The sequence below is a fragment of the Schistocerca serialis genome, chromosome 1 (genome assembly GCF_023864345.2).
Source record: "Schistocerca serialis cubense isolate TAMUIC-IGC-003099 chromosome 1, iqSchSeri2.2, whole genome shotgun sequence".
Taxonomy (NCBI): Eukaryota; Metazoa; Arthropoda; class Insecta; order Orthoptera; family Acrididae; genus Schistocerca; species Schistocerca serialis.
This window is the reverse complement of record NC_064638.1, coordinates 89158359-89185723: the sequence shown is the minus strand read 5'-3', so window position 1 is coordinate 89185723 and position 27365 is coordinate 89158359. Positions and strand designations below refer to the sequence as shown.

Here is a 27365-nt window from a genome sequence, read left to right as displayed (position 1 = left end):
GTATTGGCAAAGTGAAATAATGTATTAGTATAATCGTAACTAGAAATCCCAAAACAGGCATGATTATCCAAAGAAGCATATAAATGAAGTATTGATATGTCCAACTGCAGACCTGTTGGAACTCCTGTTGAAGTGAATGCCACATTTGATAAAAATTCTACTGAAAGAAGAGCCAATATTTCTCACGGCCAAGTGATAGGATGTCTGTTGTCTACTGCAAAAGTGACAAGACCAAATATTTTACATATTGTAAAGAAGTCAAGTGAGGGCTGCAATGATCCACAGAACTCGGGTATCTTTAAGGGACCAAGAAAATGTGACTTAACAGAAATAATTGGATGGTGTGATGCAAACTTGCTATTGATCCTACAGCTAGGCGATCTTGAACTGGATACGTGTTTCTGTTCCAGAAAGGCAGTATCGCATGGAATTTGTGCAAACAGCGAAATGTAGCACTTCCTACAGCAAAGGCAGAATGCATGGTAATGATGTCGGCAGCTCACAAAGGTGTATGGTTCCTACAGCTATAAACTGAACTCTTATCAACAAGGTAGTAACGCATTAGTAATATATCGTGATAATCAAAGTGCAATAAAAATGGCATCTACAAACTGCTTTCATCCATCCTGAGCCGTGCACACATTCATACCAATACCTTTGCTGGCGGGATATCTTTGTTTGGTTACATAGCTACAGTTTCTCTAGCATTTTAGTAGGTGGTGTCCTTGCAGCTACTTGAGCATGAGAAGGCAAAGAGAAAACTCTTTGCCTTTACAAATGTCTGCTTGTGTCTGTGTATGTGCGGATGGATATGTGTGTGTGTGCGCGAGTGTATACCCGTCCTTTTTTCCCCCTAAGGTAAGTCTTTCCGCTCCCGGGATTGGAATGACTCCTTACCCTCTCCCTTAAAACCCACATCCTTTCGTCTTTCCCTCTCCTTCCCTCTTTCCTGACGAAGCAACCATTGGTTGCGAAAGCTAGAATTTTGTGTGTATGTTTGTGTTTGTTTGTGTGTCTATCGACCTGCCAGCGCTTTTGTTTGGTAAGTCTCATCATCTTTGTTTTTAGATATATTTATTTATTTATTTATTTTTGGGAGGAGTAAAGCAAATTGTGTATGAGATAGTGAAAGACACACCAGAACAGATTGTTGTATGTTTGGCTGACGTTGCTGCCATTATTTATGAAACATCTGGTTTTTTGAGCATAGACAATCTTAACGCACAAGATGACAGTTGTACATTAAGACAAGTGGATGACATTTTCAGCTACATCTCTAAACCATATTCAACAAAAGCAGTTTGAACACTGTCTCCAAACATCACTCATATCAAACCCTTCATGGACTCCTATTGGGGAACTGGTGACCAAGTGGAATTTTTGTCACATAAAAAACAATATTTCTTTTTATGTCTCTAAACACACTAAAATTTTGTATACGAGGTCTTTTCAAAAAATTCTGGAACTTTCTCCACAAAATTTTTTCACACTTATCTTTTACTTATTGTACATGGTCTCCTTCAAAATACTCTGCTCCACAATTGATACACTGCTCCCAACATTGTCTCCACTAACGGAAATAGTCTGGATCATGCAAAGCGCCATCTGTGACTTTCCTTTTATCTCATCTATCATTACAAAACTATATTCTTTCAATTTGGTTTTCAACTTTGGAAAAAAAAAAATCATCAGAGGCCAAGTATGGGAAATACGGAGGATGAGGCACTTTTTGTGCAATATTTATTCACCAACAGTGATGAATTTGTGGGTGCGTTATCATGATGAAAGAACCATGAATTGTCTTGCCACATTTCAAGACCTTTCCTTTTCACATTTTCTCACAGGCATCGTAACATGCCCTGATAGTACTACCAATTAACAGTTTGTCCCTGTGGCATGAATTCATGATGAACTAATCCTTCAAAGTCAAAGAAAACTATCAGCATGGCTTTAACATTTGCCATGGCCTGACAAGCTTCCTTTGGTCTTTGGAGACCTTTCCCCGACCCATTGTAAAGACTGAACCTTGGTCTCCACATCATAACCATATACCCACATCTCATCACCAGTTATGATTCTCTTAGGGAACATGTCATTCTCATTTTCGAAATCCAAAAGCTCTTGAAAGATTCTGAGGAGAAGGTCTTTCTGTTCTTGACTCACAAGCTGTGGAACAAATATGGCAGCAACATGATGGATTCCAAGATGCTGTGTCAGGATTTCATGACATGATCCAACTGAAATCTTACATTCTTCTGCAATATCTCAGACAGTCAGTCTTCGATTAGCAGAGACAATCTCACTGACATTCCTGACACGAGCATCATCGGTAAATGTCGCAGGGCATCCTGCATGAAGATCATCTTTAACGTCCATTCATGTGAACCATTTGTAACACCAAGTATGGCTTACGCACTCATCAAAAGCTTTCAGCATCATTTGGTGTGTTTCTGTAAAGGTTTTCTTAAGTTTAACACAAAATTTAATGCAGAAGCATTGCTGCTCTAACTCCGCCATCTCAAAATTTGCAAAAAGGTGTGACACAAAATTCTTCTCAACACAACACTGAACAATAACTAACTTCTGGCAGTCACACATTAAACACAGGCACGTGCAGGAATGACAACCACATTTTGCTCCAACATACCATTGGCATGAAATTACAAAAGTTCAGGACTTTTTTTTAATAGACCTCGTACACAGTTTTTACACACCCTGCATAACTAGAACAGGAACTTTCCAATACTGAATCCTGTAGAACACCTGTAGCAATGTGTTTCCATTCAGAAAGATCTACCATGAAAACTTTATGAGTCACCCAATATGCGGCTTTGCCTCCCACCAGCTCTATATGAAATGAAACAGTTACTTATTGTACCTTGAAACCCATAAACTTAAGTCTGTCCAAAAGAATGTTCTCATGAGCACACTCAAATGCCTTAGTCACAGCAAATAAAATCCTGGTAAGTGAATCTGTGTTATTCATATGTTTAATACAAAGCAATAGTAGTAGTAATAATAACAGTTTCATCTGTTTATCGACAATAGTATTGAACATATAATGTTTACACAGTTCAAAATTTCATAATTACATAAACATATCAATAAAATAAAAGATTATCTTAAAATAAGAACCTAAAAACACTTATATATACACACAGATTTTTTTTTAGCAGGTTCCATGGAGCTACACAAGTACAGGGTGTACATAAGTCCGGGAACACTTTCAATTATTTATTGCACGAGAACTAAACATTGTACAGATGTCACACATATTGCATTTTGAAGAGAAACTCTAATTTGTTTTTTTTTTCTTTTTTTACAAATACTTTTTTAATATGCAAACCATGAGTGACCCCACAGACACTGAGACAGTAATGGAATTCTTGCCACACCCATCCTAGCATGGCATCGTCGACTGTGGCGGTCGCTTCCCATATTCTCTCCCGCAGCTCTGATACATCACGTGGTAGAGGCGGTACATACACCAGAACTTTAATGTGTCCCCACAGAAAAAAGTCGCATGGAGTGAGATTTGGTGATCAGGGAGGCCATTTCATGAAACAGCTGTCCCCTTCTGTAGCACGGCCTATACATTGATGCACCAGGTCCATGTTCAGATGCTGAAAGATGAATGGAGAGTTCAATTGCATTTGAGTCATCAGCCATTGCTGCAACATGTCCAAGTAGGAATATCCAATGACCGTGCTCTCGGCAAAGAAAAATGGCCAGTACAGTTTTCGATGTGAAAAGGCACAAAAAGCATTTACCTTTGGGGAATCACCCTAAAATTCAATGCATTCGTGTGGATGCTTTGTACCCCAAATTCGACAATTATGCCTATTCACTTTCCCATTAGTGTGAACAGTGGCTAAAAATTAAGCGATCAACAATGCCATCCCCAGCTTAATTCAGTTGTTACAACTGCGAACAAAACTCAAAATGCTTGTCTTTGTCATCATCATTGAGCTTTTGCACTAGCTCCAATTTGAATGGTTTCATAGACAGCTTCTGTTGCAGGACTTTCCACATTGTCATTGGAGCCATTTGGAGTTCACGGGATGCACGACGCACCGACTTCTTTGGACTCCTTATGAATGTCTCTTGTACGCGCTCCACATTCACTTCACTCACACTGGGACATCTGCTTCTCTTTGCCGGACACAAGCAACCCATGGTAATGAATTTGTTATGCCAGTGGTAAATGGCCTTCCTTGTTGGTGGCTTCTTACCGTACTTGGTTCAAAACATCCGTTGAACAGCTGTAGCACACTTGTTTTTGTCGAAGTTCAACACACAGAAAGCTCGCCCCACACCTGAACTCCCCATGTTTGTGACTAGCGCTGACTATCAGCAAATTACCAAACTACACTGTGGCGGTATACATGAAAAAAAAAAAAAAAAAAAAACTTTCAGGGCTTCCCTCAAAAAGACGTATGTATGATATCTGTACAATGTTTGGTTCTTATGCAATAAATAATTAAAAGTGTTCCCGGACTTTATGTACACCCTGTATATTCAATTAGTGACCCGCTCCAGCTTTGCATGGGTAACACTAAGTAACTACAGCTTGACAGCTTGTCTGGTGTAGTAATGATTTAGTTGATGGGCCACCATGTAGAGCTATGATGATAATTTAGAAAACGATGTTAGGTAACTGAATAGCAACCTTTCATATAATTTAAAGAATTTCAATATGCATGCCAGGAAAGTTCTCTTGAGGCACGAATGTTGTCTGTTCCATATTTAATTGGCATTTGGGGTGTCTTCTCATTGCACTGATTGGAACTGCAAGCTACCACATAATCAGTCTGTCTGATTCAGCATCTGTTGAGTGCGAGTTATAGCCACTTGCCAGCCACCTGACTGCAGTACCAATATGGCGCGCTCCACCCAACTGCAACGGAGTTCAGTATGTATGGCCACTTCCCAGGCGGCTGACTTCAGCAGCAGTCAAGCATGAGTTACATTTTGTGTGAGGCCTTTTCCTGCATTTCCCAATGTAACATTGCTAAGAAGCACCCTCTGCCACACAACATTAGTATGAAGCAATTTCTGCCATGCATAACTAGTACAGAACATATTACGCAATGCAATATGGTACAAAGCACCTTCTAAAATGCATCAGTAGGAAAATCCCTCAGCCACATGACATTGGTAAGAAGCACCTTCTGCCACACAATATCGTTATGAAACACCCTCTGCCATGCACCATTGGTATGAAGCACCCTTTAGCAGGAAACAGCAGCAGGATCCACTTTCTGCCGCACAACACTGCTGTAAGCACCCTCTGGCACACAGCCCCGGTTCAAAGCACTCTCTGCAATGCAACATTAGTATGAAGCAACCTCTGCCATGCACATGAAGCAACCTCTGACATGTACAATTGGTACAGAGCACCCTCTGCACACAAAAGCACCTTCTGCCATGCATCATCAGTGTGAAGTACACACTCCCATGTAACACTGGTATGAAGCACTTTTGGCCACGTAACATTGGCACGAAGCACCTTTTTCAACATGACATCACTATAAAGCATCCTCTGCCACTTGACATTGGTATGAACCATCCATCACCATGTAACATTCGTACAGAGCACCCTCTACCACATAACAGTGATATCAAGCTCCTGCTGCCATACCCTCATAAGGAGTACATTCGAGCTTGCACAATTTCAAGTAGTTCGGCCATTCACCACTAATTCGCAATAGCAACTTTTTTGTAGAGGCTGCAGCTTCCCATGAGATATTTATACATTATGTACACAATCCTTCATTGTAAATTAGTCTTTCTATCAGTGAAATTCATATCAAAATCCCTACAGTAGTTCCTGAGATTTGCACGAACACACAGACAGAACCAAGAGGCAGAATACCGCACTGTGGTCGGCAGTGCCTACATACGATAACATTTGTCTGGCGCTGTTGTTAGATCAGTTACACTGCTGCAATGGTAGGTTATAAAGATTTAAGTGAGTTTGAAAGTGGTGTTATAGTCAACGCACAACCAATGGGACACAGCATCTCCGAGGTAGCAATGAAGGGAGGATTTTCCCATACGACCATTTCACAAGTGTACCATGAGTATCAGGAATCCGACAAAACATCAAATTTCTCACATCACTAAGGTCAGAAAAAGAGCATGCAAGAATGGAACCAATGACAACTGAAGAGAATCATTCAATGTGACAGAATTGCTGCAGATTTCAATGCTGGGCCCTCAACAAGTGTCAGTGTGGGAACCATTCAACAAAACATCATTGATAAGGGCTTTCAGAGCTGAAGGCCCACTTGTGTACCCTTGATGACTGCATGACACAAAGCTGTACGCCTCGTCTGGACTCGTCAATGCTGACATTGGACTGTTGATGACTGGAAACATGCTGCCTGGTCAGACGAGTCTCATTTCAAAAATGTTTCAAGTGGATGGACGTGTACAAGTATGAAGACAACCTCATGAATCCATGGACCCTGCATGTCAGCAGGGGACTGTACAAGCTGATGGAGGTTCTGTAATGGTGTGGGGCGTGCGCAGTTGGAGTGATATGGACCCTTGATACGTCTAGATATGACTCTGACAAATGACATGTATGTGAGCATCCTATCTGATCACCTGCATCCATTCATGTCCATTGTGCATTCTAACGGACTCAGGCAATTCCAGAAACACAATGTGACACCCCACACATCCAGAATTACCACAGAGTGGCTCCAGGAACACTCTTCTAAGTTTAAACACTTCCTCTGACCACCAAAATCCCCAGACATGAACATTACTGAGCATATCTGGGATGCCTTGCAATGTGCTGTTCCGAAGAGATCTCAACGCCCTTGTACTCTTATGGATTTATGGACAGCCCTGCAGAATTCATGGTGTCAATTCCATCCAGCACTACTTCAGACATTAGTCAAGTCCATGCCACGTCGTGTTGCGGCACTTCTACGTGCTTGCGGGAATCCTACACAATATTAGGCACGTGAACCAGGTTCTTTGGCTCTTCAACGTGGACTAGCAACCTGCCCCAGCTTCACAAGAGTAGCACAAACACAACTATCTGCAGCTGTATGACTGGACCGACATAAATGTGTAGAGGTGTATAAATATAAGAGCAGATTCTTTTGTGTGGCTCAATGTTCCAGAGTAAGTGTTTCAGTTGGGTGTCACTTCAGTGAATTGCTTCTCCATAGCAAGTTGTCCAGCACAGAAAAGTTGACCTATTGTTTAACTGTTTAACATCGAATCCGAAACACATTTGGTTTGTGACAAATTGCCATATCACTGAGAGACTGTTTAACGTGGAATCTGAACCATGATCCACTTATGTTGAATGTTCACATCATCGAGAGATGAATGCTAGGCTAAAAGACAGTAAAAAGGCCATCGTCCGACTGAAATTCCATTTCGTAACCTTTGAGTTTTCAGGCACACGCTTTACTGTTAGACCACCAGGCCTGACATGGTGTCTGCACAAGCTTCGCTGTCGACTGGAATTGTGGCAGCTATACTGCTAGATGGCAATGCCATCATTTTCAAGAGTGACAGTAGACTAATTCATCACAGTTCAGCCACTTTCCACAAAATATTTATAAAAATTATATACATGATCTCCCTCATGAATCAATCTATTAGTAGAAACCAGATAAAAATCACCACAGTAGTTTTTAAGATTAACCCAAACATACATATAAATAGAAGAAGATAGAGAGATAGAAGGAGAAAACAGATGGAATACATCCTTATGTATCCTAAAATAACTACTTAAAAACAATGTGTAATTTCAGATGTATATAATATACACTGATGCTATCTCAAAAAATTCCCACATATTTGTACCGTTACGCACTAACATAATTCTTTAATTTTTAGCTTCAAAACATTTTATAAAATTTTAAAGGCAAATTTTAACCAAGCGACATTTTATTTACTTTTGGAAACAATCACATTTTTTATCGACTTTATACATTGTAAAAAGTTGCTGTATAGAAAGCATTGTGCATTTCAGACCCTTTCTCACTTAATTTGAACTGATCTCCTTCAATCTGACAGTCATTTTTACTTCTTGTGTTATAATCATGGATATCTCTGATGATGCAAGACAATTTTTATAGAAATAATTGTTTGATATCAAGTTAAAGCATGGTGGTCAGAGAGAGATTTGACCCATCAACCTCATGAATGCGAGTCCAGTGCGCCACCTCACTTGGTTTCTCTATTAGATCCTAGTCTCCAAACTTGACAGTAATATTGCTCAAGTTATATGTTTTGTTTGCATGCATTTGCATATATATGGTTTTGTTAATATTTATAAAAAGATTATTTCCATTGCAGTAACAGTTTACATTTTTCACATTCAGGGAAGCTTTCTTCTGGTAGTCATCTGTTGAAACACTGTTGTCATAGTAGTTGTGGTCTTTAGTCAGAAGCTTGGTTCGAGGTGATCTCCATGCTAGTCTATCCAGTGCAAGCCTCTTCATCTCTGTGTATCAAGTGTAAGCCCTGGCCTCCTCTGCAATTTTTACCCTCTACATTTCCTCACATTAACTTACTGACAATTCATTGGTGTATCACATTGTGTCCTATTGTCTGATTCATTCTTTCAGGCAAACTGTACCAAAAAATTCTTTTTTCTCCAATTCAGTTCAATACCTCATCATTTGTTATTCGATCTAGCCATCTAATCTTTAGCATTCTTCTATAGTAATAGATTTCAAAATTTTATATTCTCTTCTTGTCTGAACTCCTTATCGTTCACGTTTCATTTTCATACAAGGCTAGACTCGAGACAAATACCTTCAGTAAAGACTTCCTAACACTTAAATTGATATTGGATGTTAACAAATTACTCTTTTTCATTAAGTTTTCCTTGCTACCGCTAGTCTGCATTTTATATCCTGTTTCCTTCAGCCATCCATCAATTATTCTGCCGCCTAAATACTAAAACTCATTTATTACTTTAAGCGTCTCATTTCCAAACCTAATTCCCTCAGCATCTCCTGATTTAATGCGACTCCATTAGCCTTATTTTACTTTTGTTGTTGTTCATTTATAATCACTTTTCAACAAACTACCCATTACGTTTAACTGCTCTTCTGTGTCCTTTGCTGTCTCTGGCAGAATTATGTGATCAGCAAACCTAATAGTTTTTACTTCTCTCTCAACTTTGCTGAATATACAGATTGAATAACACAGGGAATACGCTACAACTCCGTCTCACAGCTTTCTCAACTATCAATTCGCTTTCGTTTCTTGTGACTTTCACAACTGCAGTATGGTTTTTGTACAAGTTGTTAGTAACCAGCTGCTTCCTATAGTTGATCTCTGCCTCCTTCAAAGTTTCAGAATGGAATCCAATCAACGATGTTGAAAGCTATGTCTAAATCTAACTATAGGTTTGTGTTTCGTCAACCTATCTTCTAGGACAAATCATACGATCAGTATTGCCTCGTGTGTTTCTAAATTTCTCCAGAACCTAAACTGAACTTCCCCGAGGTTGGCTTCTGCCAGTTTTCCAGAGCTTCTGTACATAATTTGTCAGTAACTTACAACCATGATTATTAAACTGATGGTTTGATGGTATTCACAGCTGTGAGCACCTGCCTTCTTTGGAATTGGAATTATTACATTTTTTTCCTGAAGTGTGACAGTATTTCACCTGTCTCATATATCTACATACCACGTGGAATATTTTATCATTGCTGTCTCTCCCAAGGATCTCAATAATTCTAACAGAAGGTTGTCTGCTCTGGGGGCCTTTCAGTGCTCTCTCAAATCCTCCTCACAGTTTCATACCTCCCCTCTGCCTTTCTTATTTCATCACTGAAAGCTGTCCATTTGTTTTCTATTGCATTCTTTTCCCTTTTTCAGTCCAGCATTGTTTAATGCCCCCTCTGAAACTCATGACAACCTCTGTTTCCTTCAAATTACCCAGGTCTCATCTCCTTAATTTCCATCATTCCTAAATTCTTCTTTTAATATACAGTCCATAACAAACAAATTACGGTCACAGTGCACATTTGCCCCCTGAAAATGGCTTACATTGTAAAATCTGCTTTCAAAATCTCCATCTTACCACTATACAGGGTGTCCCAGCTATCTTGTCCACCCAAAATATCTCTGGAACAACAACAGCTATTGGAAAACGACTTTCACCGGTATCAATGTAGGGCTGGGGCCCATGAATGTACATATTTGGAAACATTCTAAAACGAAAGCATATGTGTTTTTTAACACAAACTTATGTTTTTTTAAATGGACCTCCTATATTTTTTCTTCAGCAATCCATAGCATGACAAAGCACATACACAATGGTGTTGATTGCACCGCAATATTCCCATTACATCCCAAGATATTAAGACGCGAAGTTGACGCTTGAAACACCCGACATGCGCTGCTAGCGCACGTCCTGAGGCTCAGGCATGCACCCCATGCTGCCTGTAATCGCAGCAGACCGTATTATTCATTTCGGACCTCTTGATAAGTATGGAGGTGTGATTACACATGTCAATCACATCGCTATTACGGGCAGCATGGGGTTCATGCCTGAGCCTCAGGACGTGCACTAGCAGCGCATGTCGGGTGTTTCAAGCGTCAACTTCGCGTCTCAATATCTCGGGATGTAATGGGAATATTGCGATGCAATCAATGCCATTGTGCATGTGTTTTGTCATGCTATGGATTGCTGAAGAAAAAATATAGGAGGTCCATTTAAAAAAACATAAGTTTGTGTTAAAAAACACATATGCTTTCGTTTTAGAATGTTTCCAAATATGTACATTCATGGGCCCCAGCCCTACATTGATACCGGTGAAAGTCGTTTTCCAATAGCTGTTATTGTTCCAGAGATATTTTGGGTGGACAAGATAGCTAGGACACCCTGTATAATAAAATCTGAAACCTTCCAGTGCTCCAGATCTCTTCAACATATACCACCTTATTTTGTGGTTCTTAAACCCAGTGTTAGTGATGATTAAATTATCTGCAAATATCTACCTTTCCTCTTTCATTCCTTTCCCCCAGTCCATATTCTCTACTATGTTTTCTACTCTTCCTTTCCTTAGTTAATTACAGTCACCCAACACATTTAAATTTCTGCCTCCCTTAAATGTCTGAATAATTTCCTTTACCTCATTAAACATTTCTTCAATCTCTTCAGCATCTGCAAAGCTAGTTAACATATGAACTTGTATTACGGTGGTGGTTGTTGGCTTCGTGTCAATCTTGGCTAGGGTAATGCTACACTATGTTGTTCATAGTAGATTATTCATTTTCCTATTTTCCAATTCATTATTAGCATTACTCCTGCATTATCCCTATTTGATTTTGTGTTGATAACCTTGTACTGACCTGATCCGAAGTCCTGTTTTTCCCACCATCACACTTCATTATTTCCCACTACATCTAACTTCAACCTATCCTTTCCATTTTCAAATTTTCTAACCTACCCAGCCAGTAAAGAGATCTAACATTCCACACTGCAACCCATAGAATACAATTTTTTCCTGATGGTGACGTCCTCCTGAGCAATCCCCACTAGGAAGTCCGAATGGGGGATTATTTTAACTCCAGAATATGTTACCTAAGAGGATGCTATTATATTTTAAGACATGCAGCAGAAGAGCTGTATGCCCTTGGGAAAAAAATTACGGCTGTAGTTTCCCTTTGCTTTCTGCCATTCGCAGTACCAGCACAAATAGAGAATGTTGGGTAATGTTACAGGACCAGATCAGTCATCATCCAGACTGTTGCTCCCACAACTGCTGAAAATGCTGCTGCCCTATTGGAACCATTAATGATAACAAATGACGTGTTATATGCATCTATGACAGCATTTCCACCAACTACTTTGGGCATATCATTTACATATATAACGAAAATTAGTGGGCCCAGCACTTGTGACGTGGTAATGGCACATTCAGTGAACAGGCTCTTCTGGAGGCAACTTGTGACAGACTCAGAATCTTGTACGTGCAGGTATGCTGAGTTATTCTTAAGTACCTCACCTTCTCTAAAACTTTTATCATGGACATAAACAGCGAAATGTGTCAATGCTATTAATAATATATTGAATTTCTTAAAGAGTTGTTGTAACACTGTAATACTTTGTGTACAGTATCTTGTGCTAGGCATGAAAAAAGCATCAGGCTACGTGACTGTAGCCTCCCCCCTCCCCCCCCCCCTCCCCACCCCCCGCCCCACACACACACACGCGCACACACACGCACACACACACACACACACACACACACACGCACACACACGCACACACACACACACACACACACACACACACACACACACACACACACACACACACACACACCAACCCTCATCTCCAATCCATTTAGATAGTTACCAATATTAATTCACACTCTAATGGTTTCTAGAGTTGTGAATGGTTCAGAAATCTCATTAAAAAGTTCCTAGAAAGAATAGTAAAAAGCCTAAATTGCAATTTTATCAAAACAAAACTTCCCAATTTGGTCTTATAATGTCCTCTGATCACCAAATAAAGAACATAAGAAACTCTTATTTATGATAAGTTTATCATTTATGTCTCTCATTCACAGTTGTATCATTTATAACTGCTTATTAGAAACTCATTTAGAATAAGAGAGGCTATGAAACATTAGCATTAGCATATACTAAAAACTTACTACAAATGACTTTCACGAACTCTGCACTTTTTAAGTCCTCCAGAAAGATAATGTTATCAAAGACTTCCATATAATAAAAACAAAATGTTAACACAACAAATACTTAATGGTACAAAGCCTTCTTGTATACTATACGATTAGTAATTTATTTGGGTAAAAATAAATATACACTACAAGGAGATGCACACATTAAAAAACCTTCACACACAACTTACTGCACGTCTGTAAAAAAATAAAAATATTATGTTTATCTACCTGAATCTCTTGAGGTGTGTGGAAAATGTTGAAAAATCTCTCAATGTATCGCTGATACTCTTCTCTTGTAGCCACACTTCCCTCATCCATCAAATCACCCAAAAAAATGACTGCATGGGGTTGCATTTGAGAAACTGCCCTTGTGAATGTGTTACGTAAATATCTGTAATGTAAAACAATCTGGTAAGGAATGTGCACAAAGAATGGCAAACATCAGTTTCTTGTTTTAATAGATATGTGGTATCTGTTCTTTCAGACATGACTGATTTCAATCAACACCTACTTGCAGCTAAGGTCTGTAATTCCTTTGTGTCGTAGTTCTTACTTTAACTTATACTTCTGATACAAAAAGATGGTTACAGTATTTCTAATATATTGCAGACATATTGCTTTAATTTATGCTGAGACAAACTCTGATGTGAAAAATTCCAAAATGCACTTGGATCAGAGTCCACCTTAAACTGTAGGTACCTCTGTAACTAGCTCGGCAAGTCAGCTCAAAAGTTGGAAATGGCACACCACTTCCAATATTAATGCAGTGTTGGAATGAACCTCCAGGTAGAGGAGAACTCTTATCTTTTTCTCTGTCTTAGTATAAAAAAATACAGTAATTAAAAGAACTGCATGGAGTAATTATGCCAAATTAGCATCTGCTGGTATGTCAATAACATAGTGTGTACATATAAGTATCTATTACTGACAAAATGAGAATCATTATCATGTATTAGTTGCTGAGAGTTAACATATTTGTATTGTTTATGATACGGAATTTCAAGAACTGCAATGATTAAGCTATTTTTTGTGCTGTTGGCACATGAGTTATATATGTTGTTTAACTGGCTGAGGAACATGAACACATTAAGATAAGTACCTACAGGTAAAGCAATTGAGCATGGAGCTAAGGCAACAGAAGTTCTGATTTTGCCAGCAGACAAATTCTGCTTGCTATAGTCAAGTAAATTTTACAGCAGACTGCTTCTCCCTGACCCTCGTGATAGCAGTTTATGTCAGGTTATGTTGTTTTTAATGAGAGTATACAATTGCCTCCAGTTTAGTTACATATTTTTGACATTTGTTGTGCACTTGTTTCAGGTGTTCCTGACACCTGATTCCAGATGGTACTTTCAGGAGCTATACCTTCTATCACCTAGAACAGGCTGTTTCAGCTCATGACCTCAGTGCAGAGATGCATAGTGTTCCCTGCTCCACAGAGCATTCTTGCCCATTCACACTTTTAATCTGCCTGCCGCGCCTTACATGATCGCCAACCTCATACTCCTAGCTGCTGCGACGTGGCAATACGCTGATTCGGCAATAGGAAGTTACGGAAATAGATAAGAAACAACTGTTCTGAAAATTATTACAGCATATGTTTAAGGATTTTCTTTGCAAATATCAGGCACCAACGTGTATGTGCCATTAATGTGATTTTAAAAAAACGACGCCTGTGGTATCATCCAGAGATCATGGTGTCACATCACAGTCAGCAACACATATTGATACCACAGACATTAGCGAGATCTCCCTGCAATCCGCAATGATGTACTGAGGTGCTTGTGACAGTACCTCCACACCAGAGTCAATACAGAGCTGAGCACAAAGAACTTTGCCGAGACAGCAGCCAGCATCATCATGTAGGATAGTGACAATCCAAATATTAGATGAAATGTGCTTTTGTAAATTTTTCATTTTACCACTCCCACTCTTTTGCTGATGTTCATTAGATAAAAAATTATATTATAGGAGGTACATGTCTTGTCTTCCAATGAACAAACAATTATTATAATTGGATTTCATACGTAATTTGTGTTCATTTAGAACAACACCTGATTCAATGCTCTTAATAATCATTATTCAAGAATATTTTTAATTAACACTTGAGCAGGAGTGCAGCTTTTCATAACATGACCAGGTGCGCAGCATTCTTTGTACACATTTATGTTACCAAGGTAAACATGTATGAGTAAAATCACAGTTTAATTGACAACGATAAAATAAATTTACATTATATGAGCTAAGGCATTCTTTAATTAAACAATAATAAAATATATGCTGATAAGCCAAAACATTGTGTCTACTGCCCACAGTGAAGCTGGATGCCTCTAGTGGTGCTCCAGATGCGTGATACAGTAACAAAAGTATGTAAGCAGGGCAGACACAAACTGGGGACCACCCTAGCAAAGATATGGGCTACAAATTGGGAAAACCATTGTGATAAATGACTTTGATAAAGGGCAGATTATTATTACGCAAAGCCTGTGAACGAGTATACTAAAACAGTAAAGCTGGTCAAATTTTCATGTGCTAATGTCGTGAGCATCTACGGAAAGAGGTAGGACAACAGTTAAACTACCACTGAGCGCTAAATGCATGGATGTCCACAACTCTTCACAGAAGGTGGGTTTAGGAGGCTTGTCTGCTCTGTAAAATAAGATAGGTGGTGATCTGTGGCATCTCTGCTGAAAGGGCACAATGCTGATGCAAGCACAACTGTTCCAGAGTATAGCATTCATTGTACATTGATGAACATGGAGCTCCAGAGCAGACCACCCCTAAATGTTTGCATGTTGACCCAATGATGTAATCAATTATGACTGCAGTGGTCATATGACCATCAGGATTCAACCACCGATCAATGGAAATGTGTCAACTCTTATGATGAATCACATTTATGCCACACTAGTTCAATGGTGGTCTCCACAAATGCCATCATCGAGATGAATGGTTGCTCGAAACATGCAACACAGCATGGGCACAGGCTGGTGGGAGCAATACTATGCTACGGGAGACATCTCCACCGCTTGCATGGGACCTATGGTATTAATTGAAGACATGCTCACAGCTGCGAACCACCTGCATCCCTTCACGCTTCACATCTTCCCCAATGGCGATGTTATGTTTTACCAGTATAATTGTCCTTGTCACAGAGACAGAACAGTGCTACAGTCGTTTGAGGAGCATTATAGTGAACTCACATTGATGTCTCGGTGATCAAATTCATCTGATGTACATCCTATGGAGCCCATCTCTATCGCTATCGAGTGCCATCACCGCATATGCATATCAGCGGCCCATTACTTATGCGAATTATGTGACCTGTGCACACACAAATAATGCCACATACCTCTACAAGTCTACCAACAAACTGTCGGAACCCTGATATGCAGAATCAGTGACATGCATATCAATCCAAAGATGGACAAACAAGCTATTAAGCAGGTGGTCACAGTGTTTTGGCTCATCAGTGTACATTCATTATATCACTTTGTTGGCACATACGAGTGTTACCCCACAGTAACGGCCAACTCAAAGCATTAAACAGCGCAATCGCATCATCAAATCCCTGATCACTAATTATCTCGCAGACAACTGCCTCATTGTTGGATTGTGCTGCAAGCTTGTAATCTGGGTCAATTTCTTGCATGGATCGTAAATTTTTTCTTGTCTAGTACTGCTGTTCACTTGGATGTATGACAACACAAATTTTCGCTGTGGCTGTGCTAGCAGAAGCAATAATGAAAGACTAAGTATGGGCTCACAATTATTAAAAAAAAACAATGAAACAGTACGAGGCAATGTTACTTGTCAGAATGAGATTTTCACTCTGCAGCAGAGTGAGCACTGCTGTGAAACTTCCTGGCAGATTAACACTGTGTGCCGGACTGAGACTCGAACTCAGGACCTTTGCCTTTCGCAGGCAAGTGCTCTACTCCTTTCTTCCAGGAGTGCTACTTCTGCTAGGTTTGCATAAGAGCTTCTGTGAAGTTTGAAAGGTAGGAGGCGAGGTACTGGCAGAATTGAAGTTGTGGGGGCAGGTCGTGAGTTGTGCTTGGGTAGCTCAGTTGGTAAAGCACTTGCCCATGAAAGGCAAAGGTCCCGAGTTTTGAGTCTCGGTCCAGCACACAGTTTTAATCTGCCAGGAAGTTTCAATGTTACTTGTGTTTGGTGCACTTTATATATAAGTGTGTAGGTGTGCCCGTTCAACGGTTTAAGTGAGAAGAGTCTCAGTGTACAGGAAATATTGTAATGTGTGATGTATTTGTGCATCTATCTGGAATGTCTATTACTTGAGGCATTATATGCTTATTTCCTTTTGGAAGTTATGTTGTTTTTCTACTTCCAAACTAAAGTGACTTATTGTCATAAGTCGTTAGATATGACAACCAAACATTCACTCACTTATTCCATTTTCAAATACATCACACACTATAGTAAGAATATTCAAGTTTACAACTTTTTTCCTAAAATTTTGAGTTTTACAATAAATTTTAGATTTAATACATTTTACATTTGTTATTATATGAGAAACAGTATTAAATCTTTTATAATCATTAGATTGTTTGTAAATTATCTAATACTATGAGCCTGAAATACTTATGAAGTAGAACATTTCTATTCCTGTTTCATAAAAACCCTAAGAAAATAAATTTAAATTTCTGTCAAAAATTTTTAAAGCTGATCTTTTAATTTTGCAGTAGGAAGGGCTGCAAAATATTCTGGGAGGGCACTGGCTGGATTCAGTCCAGCGTGAAATGCATATTTTTCATATAATGCTTTCCTATGGCTATTAATAAGGTACTTTGATTTTTGCCTAATAACCTGGTTTAGTTCACAGTTTAAATTTGGCTTCATTTTTTTCACAAGCAATATTACTTTAAAGATATATGCACTTTTAATGGTAAGCACACCTGCTTTTGGAAGCCAAGTTATGACATGATTATCTGAGTTTTGCTCTCAACAAGTAATTCTAGCAGGTTTTTTCTGCAATATAGATATAAGTAGTGTGTGTAGGCTTGCTTGTATTGCTGCTCCCCATGCTTCTATCTTACACTTCAGATTCGATGAGAACAATGAATGCTATGCAGTTTAGCACATGTATATCTTTAAAATATTTGCTGATCATGTTTACGGCAAATAGGTTTTTACGTAGTTTACACATTAAGAGATATATATGCATGCACTGACTTAGATTGTCCTGGATTGTGATTCCAAAAACTGTTATCCAGTTTTTCTTTTTTACTTTTGAGGGTTAAATACTATTATTGAAATTTTTGTAGCATTTACATTTAGATGACTTCCTTTGACATACTGCACTATTTCATTGCAACTCTGTTGTACAGTACCTCTGGACTGTCATAGGCTTTGTTTTTGCATACAAAATATATATCATCTGCATACAATATTTTTTAGCATTCTGAGAACTGCACCTTACATCATTAACACAAATCAAGAAGAGAAGAAATCCCAATGGATTTTAATAACACTTTAACCTACTTGCTACGTTTCCCAACTGTTTGTCCCCACATAATTTTTTTGTGATCCTCTCTTTGAAGTTACGACATATCAAAAGTTTTGTGCTATCAACATGGTCAAATGCAGACCTGTTTCAAAAACTTTTATCACACACAAAATGTGTGACATGATACATCATTTGTCAAGTTGTCAGAAGTACACACTGAGATTGGCTGATGTGAATCAAGTTTATAGACAGTTAGAATGGACTTCGGTGCCATGACTACCGCACTTTGTGGGTACCAGATTAGTCTTTCACCATTCTAACGAGTACAGCAACATTCAGAAAATCAGTGGGGTCCCCCAACAGAGAGCTCATTTCTCAATTTGTAAAGTGTTACTGAGAGTTAAACACTTTCAGTGATGGGCCAGTCACATTTGGGCACTGGTCCATGGCCAAAGATGTCATCTCGTGAACTGAGTCTTGGACAATGATATAATCTTGCAGGTATATTCAACAGCATACGTGTATACTGACTGCAAAATTTAGTGCAAATAGGACCAGCAGACAGACATAATGAATTAAAATGTCATGCCTTGAGACTTGGCCTCAAGTCTCAAAAGTATGAAACACGTCGCTCAGAAATATTCATTCAATGTGATTTACTTCAGTTTATGAAGTACTGATGTTATAAATACTACATTGAAGGACACTTGCTTGCATCAATAAATACACTAAATTTTGTGAAAACTAACTCCAAGAGGGATATAAACAAATGAAATTAATGTTATACACATACCACGTCCAATACACTATGCAACTTATTAATATTGCATAACAGTTACTTAAATGACAAGACGAACCAGCTATCTTCATAATTAGTATTTTTATTCACTTCCATTGCAATTTTCAAAGCTTCGTTTCACTACCACCACCACTACCACCAACAACAACAACACAACAACAACACTACGACTATTACCACACCACCATGACTATCACAACTAGTACTATCGCTTCACCTTTCTACTGAGGAAACTTCATTACAACATCAAACAGGTGGAAATAGTTTTCTGTTAAATGTCATAATTAATTTAGAAATGAATAATAGTGTATGGGAGATTGCCCACAAGTGTGTAAGGAGATAATGGGTTAGAAGCTGTGAAAAGGCAGTGGAGGATGTGGTAGCATAAAGTTCTCCATCCTCCTGGATTAGTACTTTCAGGCCATCACCCATAGGTTACCTGGCTACATGATGAGCTCTAGTTACTTCCTCCACTATCTTTCCATGGTTTCCATTCCACAAAAGTTTGGATATCTGCTTGTCACTATGAATACTGGCACCTTATAACCCATACAACCCATTCCCAAGGCCTTGCTGTCGCTAGTCATGACGTTTTCCAATGTACTGCCAACTCTGCACCTGGTATGTCCTTCTTCACGAACGTAAGCAACTACATCTTCCAGCACAAGTACTATTCTTTCAAATGCTATATTATTAAACAAATCTGTGCTAAGTCTTGGGAACTTGCATGGTACACATCTATGCTAACCTGTGTATGAAAAGCAAAGATGAAACTTTCCTACCCACATAAAATCCTAAGCGATTCACTCAGGTTAGATTCACTGGTAGCATAATCACAACTGAAGTCAAGGGCAAGAGGTGCTGCTCTCATTTTTCTGAAATGACAACACTTTCCCATTAAACTATTAAACTATATACTGAGATGATAAAAGTTGTGGGAAAACAATATGCACATATATAGATGGTCGTATTATCGCATACACAAAGTATAAAAGGGCAGTGCATTGGCAGAACTGTGAGGACAAGTGACAGCTGTGACTCAGGTGGTTCATGTGAAAAAGCTTCCAACATGATTATGGCCACATGACGGGAATTAATGTACTTTGAACATGGAATGGCAGATGAAGCTGGACACATGGGGCATTCCATTTTGGAAATTGTTAGAGAATTCAATATTCTGAGATCCACAGTGTCAAGAGTGTTTCAAGAACATTACATTTTAGGCATTACCTATCACCACAGACAATGCAGAGGCTGACCATGCATTTAACGACCACAAGCAGCAGAGTTTATGTAGAGTTGTTAGTGTTAACAACAAGCAATACTGTGTGAAATATCCGTATAAATCGATGTGTGATGACATGCGACAAACACATCCTGTATGACAGTGTGGCAAAATTTGGCATTAATGGGCTATGGCAGCAGATGACTGATGCGAGTGCCTCTGCTAACACACATCACCTGCAGCGACTCTCCTGGGCTCTTGACTATATCTGTTAGACCCTAGACGACTGGAAAATCGTGGCCTGGTCAAATGAGTCCCAATTTCAGACAGTAACAGTTGATTGTAGGGTCTGAATGTGGCACAGACCACACGAAGCCTTGGATCCAAGTCGTCAACAAAGCACTGTGCAAGCTGATGGTGACTCCATAATGGTGTGGGCTGCATTTATACGGAATGGACTGGGTCCTCTGGTCTAACTGAACTGATCATTGACTGGAAATGGTTATATTCAGCTACCTGGTGACCATTTGTAGAAGACAACAATGGAATCCTGCACAGGCAACCCTTCCACAATTATGGATGGCTATGGAGACAGTATGGTTCAATGTTTCTGCAGGCTTCCAAAGACTTGTTTGGCCTACGCCTCGTTGAGTTGCTGATCTACACCGGACAAAGGGAGGTCCAACACAATACGAGGAGGTATCCCATGACTTCTGTCACCTCAGTGTAAATTCTTCTGCTCAATGACCCACCTTCTTGGATGTTGATACCCACCTCTCAGAAGAGGTGCATAACAACCTTTGTCCATTTTAAACACACTGTTCACTAACAATAACTTCTCATGTATAGTAATCCCATTTTCACCCATATCATATCCTCTTGTATTCCTAACTCTCTCCACAAACCTACTAACAAGTAAAAAATAATCTCTCTCTTACTTCCCATGACTATTCTACAACACTAAAACAGAACCATATTCTGCACTGAACTCATCCTTATGCCTTATAGAAAGATGAAAGTGCATGAACTGGACCCCATGCATCCATCAACTATGCCCTATACTTGTCCAGGGCATCTGTGAAGCCAGGCATGTCATATACCTCACTTAAAAAAATTTTTTGCAGCACCCTAATTACTTGTGTCATTACTGATCTTTATCAGAAACCACTTTGTATATTATTTTAGGCACAGGGATCTGATATGTAGACACACCTTTGTAATAATTATAAAAGTAAACCTGTGCTTTCAATGTACTTCAGTAGACTGCACCATGTCTCCAATCACCAACAATACAATGCCGCTCGTGTACAACGTCAGTCAGTCAACATGCCTTGATGGACATTTTAAGCTTCGACTCTGAATATATTTTCACTTCACAACAAGAAGGGTTGTCAGCACTTGATATTTCCAGTACAATTAGCATACACCACATACATGTCATTCAGACATTCAACCACTATGGGGAGAACACTGAAGATCTTGGTTACCTGCAGTCAATAATAACAAGCTGATGACCACTTTCTATAAATAATGGCTAGTATGTTGCCAAGGAAGAGGCAACTCAACTGTATGCTGGCTTTTTGGAGCCAGTTGGGAGAGCTGTGTGAAGTTGGACAGTATGCAGTCATCTCCACACAATAAATTAATCCTCTAGGCCTACATTACAAACAACAGTACAAATCCTACATTGTGGTGTGCAATGAAGTTGAGCAAGAAAACTTCTGTAATGGAATCTGGATCAATGGTGCTGAATTTAGTCATCAGTGAGTGCAGGATTAGTCTGATTATCATCACAGAAGCATGTGGTTGGTGCCAGGTACCAGTGGACATCTCAGACACATAATCAACAGGTTCAGTTGGGAGATGGGTCTGTCATACTTTGAGGGCTGTGCAGTACTGAGGTAGAATCTTCCAGCCTACTGTCTACCCCTTAAGTCAATGTTTTAGTGATGAATTGAAAATCATAATGCACGAACACACTGCACTTACCTTGTGAATGCCTTCCACCAGAAGAAAAACAAATGAATGGAATGAACTGTGCTATCTGCTGACGTGAACACAATTAAACATGCCTGGGTCCAATTGGAACCTGCAAAGTGTCATTGCAAGAGCCCTCCCCAGGGCCACCACCAGTGGGGCAGGCTTGATCAGCAATGTCTCATTCACGTTGCAGACACCATGCTACGATGAATCCCACTATGACACAATTCATGGGGTGCAACAATGTTGATACTGCATATTATTCAGCAGCAGATTTTGATTTCGCAGATGTGCACTTTTGAAGAGCCTGCCCTTATTTTGGTTATTGTTTTGTTTTATATCACAGTTCAGTTGTTCTCCCCCTCCCCCAAGTCTTATTTTTAATTCTCTGCTCTTGAATTGAGCCCACACAGATTCATAGATGTGCATATGGTGCAAAATGTTTTGGGAAATTTATGAACTTCACAATAATCAGATCACAGCTAATGGGCTAGGCCACAAATCAACAAGCCATTTGTCCAAACAGCTACCTACATACTTTTTTTGCAGGTGGAACTCCTATAGATCCAAGAGTACCACAATGTTACTGTACTCAGCTTCCATTAGTACTTGCCCTCCATCTGTCTCTGCATCCCTTCCTAGTACTGCCCCTGTTCTCATTCAATGCTACTCCCCCCCCCCCCCACCCCTCTCCCACCCATATGAGTACAATTCCATCTTCTTCACTCAATAGCTTCAATTTCCTCACTGTTCTTTATTCTATTTATACTTCCAGATTTCTCATACAATTCCCCTTCCTTCCTTCCTTCCTTCCTTCCTTCCTTCCTCCCTCCCCCCTCCCCCCCCCCCCCCTCTTCTCAACACCCAGTATCTCCTGTCTTTTTCAGTCCTGCATTTGCACTTGTTACTTGCTTCACTTGAGCCTTTGAATTGCTTTCAATGCAACTTTCGTGCATCTCTTCATATTTAAATTAACTATAATGTTTCACAGACAAATATTTCTTGAAGTAGGAACTTGACGAATCAGTCACAGAACTGTGCTTTGAAGTGTATACTACCAAAAAGATGACAGCTGCTATAACTTATATATCATATATTTTTTTACTGCGAAGTGAAAAGCTTAATATACAAATTGGCAACAGTACTTGACGGATTACTAATTTAACCATGTCTCATTTGATACTAGGGATCCTTTACAGTTTTGATCATCTCCAACAAAGTTTCATGAAAGGATGGAGATACAATTTGTTTTAAGTTACAGAATTTTATTAATTACGCAGAAAAAGCATGTTCCACTGCACAGTACCACTCTGATGTAGTTCCAATGCACTATAGCACTTTCATATATAAATTTTAACAATACAATACAATGATCATTGAAACATTGATAACAAGATCCTGAAACTGTTCATGTGAATAAAAATATCTTAATGGTGACTGTGGAGAGAACTGTCATTGCCTTTCTTTGTAGAGTTTTTTCCTTATTAAAAAGGCTGTTGGCAGAAATCTATTGTCGAAATCTCTTATATGGTGACACATGCTGAGACTGTGTTCTCTTTTATCAATTTCATTACATGTCCAAAAGTAATGAGCATGATACCTGTAACTTGTAAATCACTAAAGTTACAGATATAAAATTAGTTTTCTGTTCCGTTTAGTGTTTACGCTCTGTAAACTGTAATGTCTGTAAGTGTGGCAAAACACAAAACAGAGAAAGTGACAAAACTGTTACTAGTTTTGGAAAAAAATAGAGACTATTCCAGTGGCATATTGTTACAGCATTTGTAACTTAACACAAGTAACAGCTACTTTCCATATAGCAGAGTAAACTTACAAAACATGAAATGATAAAAGTGCTAGATTTCAGAATTGGAAGATTGTTTACATGGCGAGGAGGAGGAACTGGATCTACTTCAAGATTAAGCAGAAAAATCAGCCAGAACTATAGGTCAAGGATGACACTGCCAGACAGTGCAACATAGAAAAGAAAAGAAGCAGTGAAAATATGGAAGTTGGTAAGTAAGAAGTCATGAAGTGGGCAATTGAAGTACTGTGGGTCTTAGAACCAATGACATTCTGCAGCACTGGCTCTGGAAAATAAGATTTAAAATTGCCAAAATCATAAAATATAGGCAAATATTATTTTACAATGTATATCCTCTAACAGAATATTCAGATTTGACACAATAACCATCCAATATTTCTCATAACTGTCAGCTTTTATTTATGTTTTGTCAGCTACAATTGATTAGTATTGGTTTTCTTGAACGTTTCCTTGTGGCTGTCTGCAGCTTGATACTTCCTCTATGTGGTGAGTAGCAATCTATCCTTTCCATAGTGCTGTATTTGTGTCTAATTTTAATCTGTAAATTCCTGTCCAATATAGGCATCCATATTTGTACCACAACAGCTAGTACATACATAACAGTTTTTTTATAAGCACTTGAAAATATATGCACACAAATATGTAAGTCTATACAAATAAATTCATTTCTGCGTTACCTGTCACAGTCCCACCTAGCTAAGGTCCCAACAGGAAATGGCATCTCAAATTGTTCACCGATAATTTGTGGATCAGCAACAAAGAGAATGCTGACACACTCATGAGATTTCTCACAGGTAAGATTTGGCCAGAGAACATATCTGTGCATTGTGTAACTGAGATACTCATTGTATAACAAAGAGATAAATGCAATGAAATATATAATCCTGACCCTGTTTCTGGAACAAAAAGGAAAAAACAGTATTAGGTTTAACAGCATATATATTTTTTTTAGAGCAATGCAGTATTTAAGACCAGAAAAATAGAAATGCTGTCAAATAAATAAACTATGGCTTTCTTATTAAATGATGGTTTTATGTCATAGCAGTAAATTAGCTGACACATCTACAATAATAACTGCAGAAATACACACATCAATGAGATTTCCGAAGAGGGGGGGGAAAAAAAATCAAGTTTTGATTTCCTCTCTACTATACTTGTACATTTGTCAATACAAAGTAAAACTGAAGTTAAACAAATAGTAAAAAAAGGTTTCTCAAAGATATGACCAGTTACGTTATCATTTCACATAGTTGAGGCATTACAAGTTTTGGTGCCATTAATGTTCAATGTCTGGGTCCAAAACAGAAAGAAATATTATGGTCTAAAATACCATTCATCAATTAAAGACATAGCAAAAGTTCAAACTTAACAAGGATGGGGAAGGAAATCAGTCACAGCTTTTCCTAATAAATTTTATTGGTACTTTCCTTCAGGATTGTTGGAAGAGATTTAAATCAATGTATGAGGATTTTAGCTCTGCTCCTCTGACACCTTAACCACTGCACCATCTCGTATGGTGACATACTCCACAAGATCTGCAATATTAATCCCTCACTGACATCAAGTAATGCAACTGATTTTTCAGATCCCACCATTCATTTACCTTAGCAGCTATTTTCCATAATTGCCAACTATTACTTAGCATAGCATTTACAAAAGTTGATTCAAACATCACCACACAGGTGCCACAAGTATGGAGTATCTAGCATAATCACTGTAAAATGATCCCTGCATGAATGAATAAATTTCCTTCACTTTTACGTAGTACAAGCTGCAACCATTACTCACATTTAATCACACAAAATATCTTGACTTCTGTATAAAAATACAGCAGTGGTTGAAATAAGGTGAACTCAATGCCAAACTAGAGTCCATTCATTCACTTGTTGTATTTCATTCATCCCATCAAGAAGGAGAACCTTAGGTATGTAGAACAAGTTGAAGTATACAGCGACAAAAAACAAGCAACTGGCAGAAACTTAATTTGTGTACTATTAACAATAAAATATCACTACAATGCTTAATCCTATCCACAATTATGCCAGCTAAATTTAATTAAGTACATCAGAAAGAGAGCTGCCATTTTGAAAAAGCTGCTGCCTTCTCAACTGTTTGTCTGCTACTGTTAGCTTAATATTTACTTGTTTGTATTTTTCAAAGAAAATAGTTACCTACACCAGTAAATACTAAGTCCTGTTTACAGCAAATTACTTTGTATCACGCAGCTTTACAACAAACAGTAATACTTGTCACAAAGCTAACAAAATTATTCAATACTTGAATCTTGTAGATATTCAAATAATTTATAGGAAGTGTGGTTAATGAGGAATTTTTCAACTTTCCTCAGAAATGGTTGGGATTTCCAATTTCCTACTTTATGAAAGATGTGAGCTTGTTGAGTACATTGGCACAAAAGTACATAACCCCCCTCTGAATTCCAGACAAGAAGGCGAAGTCTACAAGTAAACTACTTTTGTACTGTGATTGTGTACATCAAAGTTCTGCCAGAACTGAATTTTATCATTGGCAATAAAAACCATTACGGAATAATCATGATAGGCTTACTGCTCACTTCTGCTGAATAAATACTTACTTAGTTTCATGATCCATGAATCATTTTTCACAATGTGTGGAAAAAGTCATTTTACATTCACATTGCAAATTAATCTAAATATGACTACATGCTGAACATTTTTAAGACTATTTGTTTTAATATATAAAAGACACAGATGTGAGTGAGTAATTATCCCCATCACCTTTTACACATTGCAATACCAAAAATTCTTCTGTGGAATAGGAGTAGCTGTCAAGGAGAAACTTTTTCTGTTTGTTTTCAAATTGTACTTTGCTGTCTGTCAGACATTTTATATCATAGGGTAAGTAATCAAAAATTTTAACTGCAGCACTGTGTATACCTTTCTGTGCTAAAGACAACCTTAATGTGATGTAATGAATGTCATTTTTCCTTCTGGTATAGGGATAATGTACATCACTGTTCCTTTCCAACTGTAGTGGATTACTTACAGCAAACTCCATGAGGGAATAAACATACTGTGAAGTTGTAGTCCGAATGCGCAACTCCTTAAAGAGATGTCTACCAGTTGATCATTGGTGAGCACCACATAGTCCTTTTTTGAGCAAGAAAAACTTTCCTTCTTAAAGATGAGTTACCCCAGAACATTACTGAATAAAAATATACAAAATATGACAAACTTACTGATTAGACTCTTCCCAAAAATTTGCAATGATTCTAAGTGCAAATGTGGCTGAACTAAGTTTGCCAAAATGTGCTTTCTCCACTTTAAATTCTTCTCATAAATATGGACACTTAAGAATTTTGAAGTTCCCACCCTATTTATTATTTTCTCACCATGTGTTACATTTATAAC

At 38.5% G+C, this 27365-nt stretch overlaps 1 protein-coding gene across 1 annotated transcript in view; it reads right to left on the bottom strand.

Moving 5' to 3' along the window:
- Positions 1-27365, bottom strand: part of LOC126462401 (uncharacterized) — a 108376-nt gene that overhangs the window by 57371 nt on the left and 23640 nt on the right. Inside the window, exons 2-3 of the mRNA XM_050096070.1 lie at positions 24654-24872; positions 12909-13071 (exon numbers count right to left, since the gene is read on the bottom strand). Of these exons, the coding sequence (XP_049952027.1) occupies positions 12909-13071; positions 24654-24872 (382 nt within the window). The remainder of the gene's footprint in view (positions 1-12908; positions 13072-24653; positions 24873-27365) is intronic.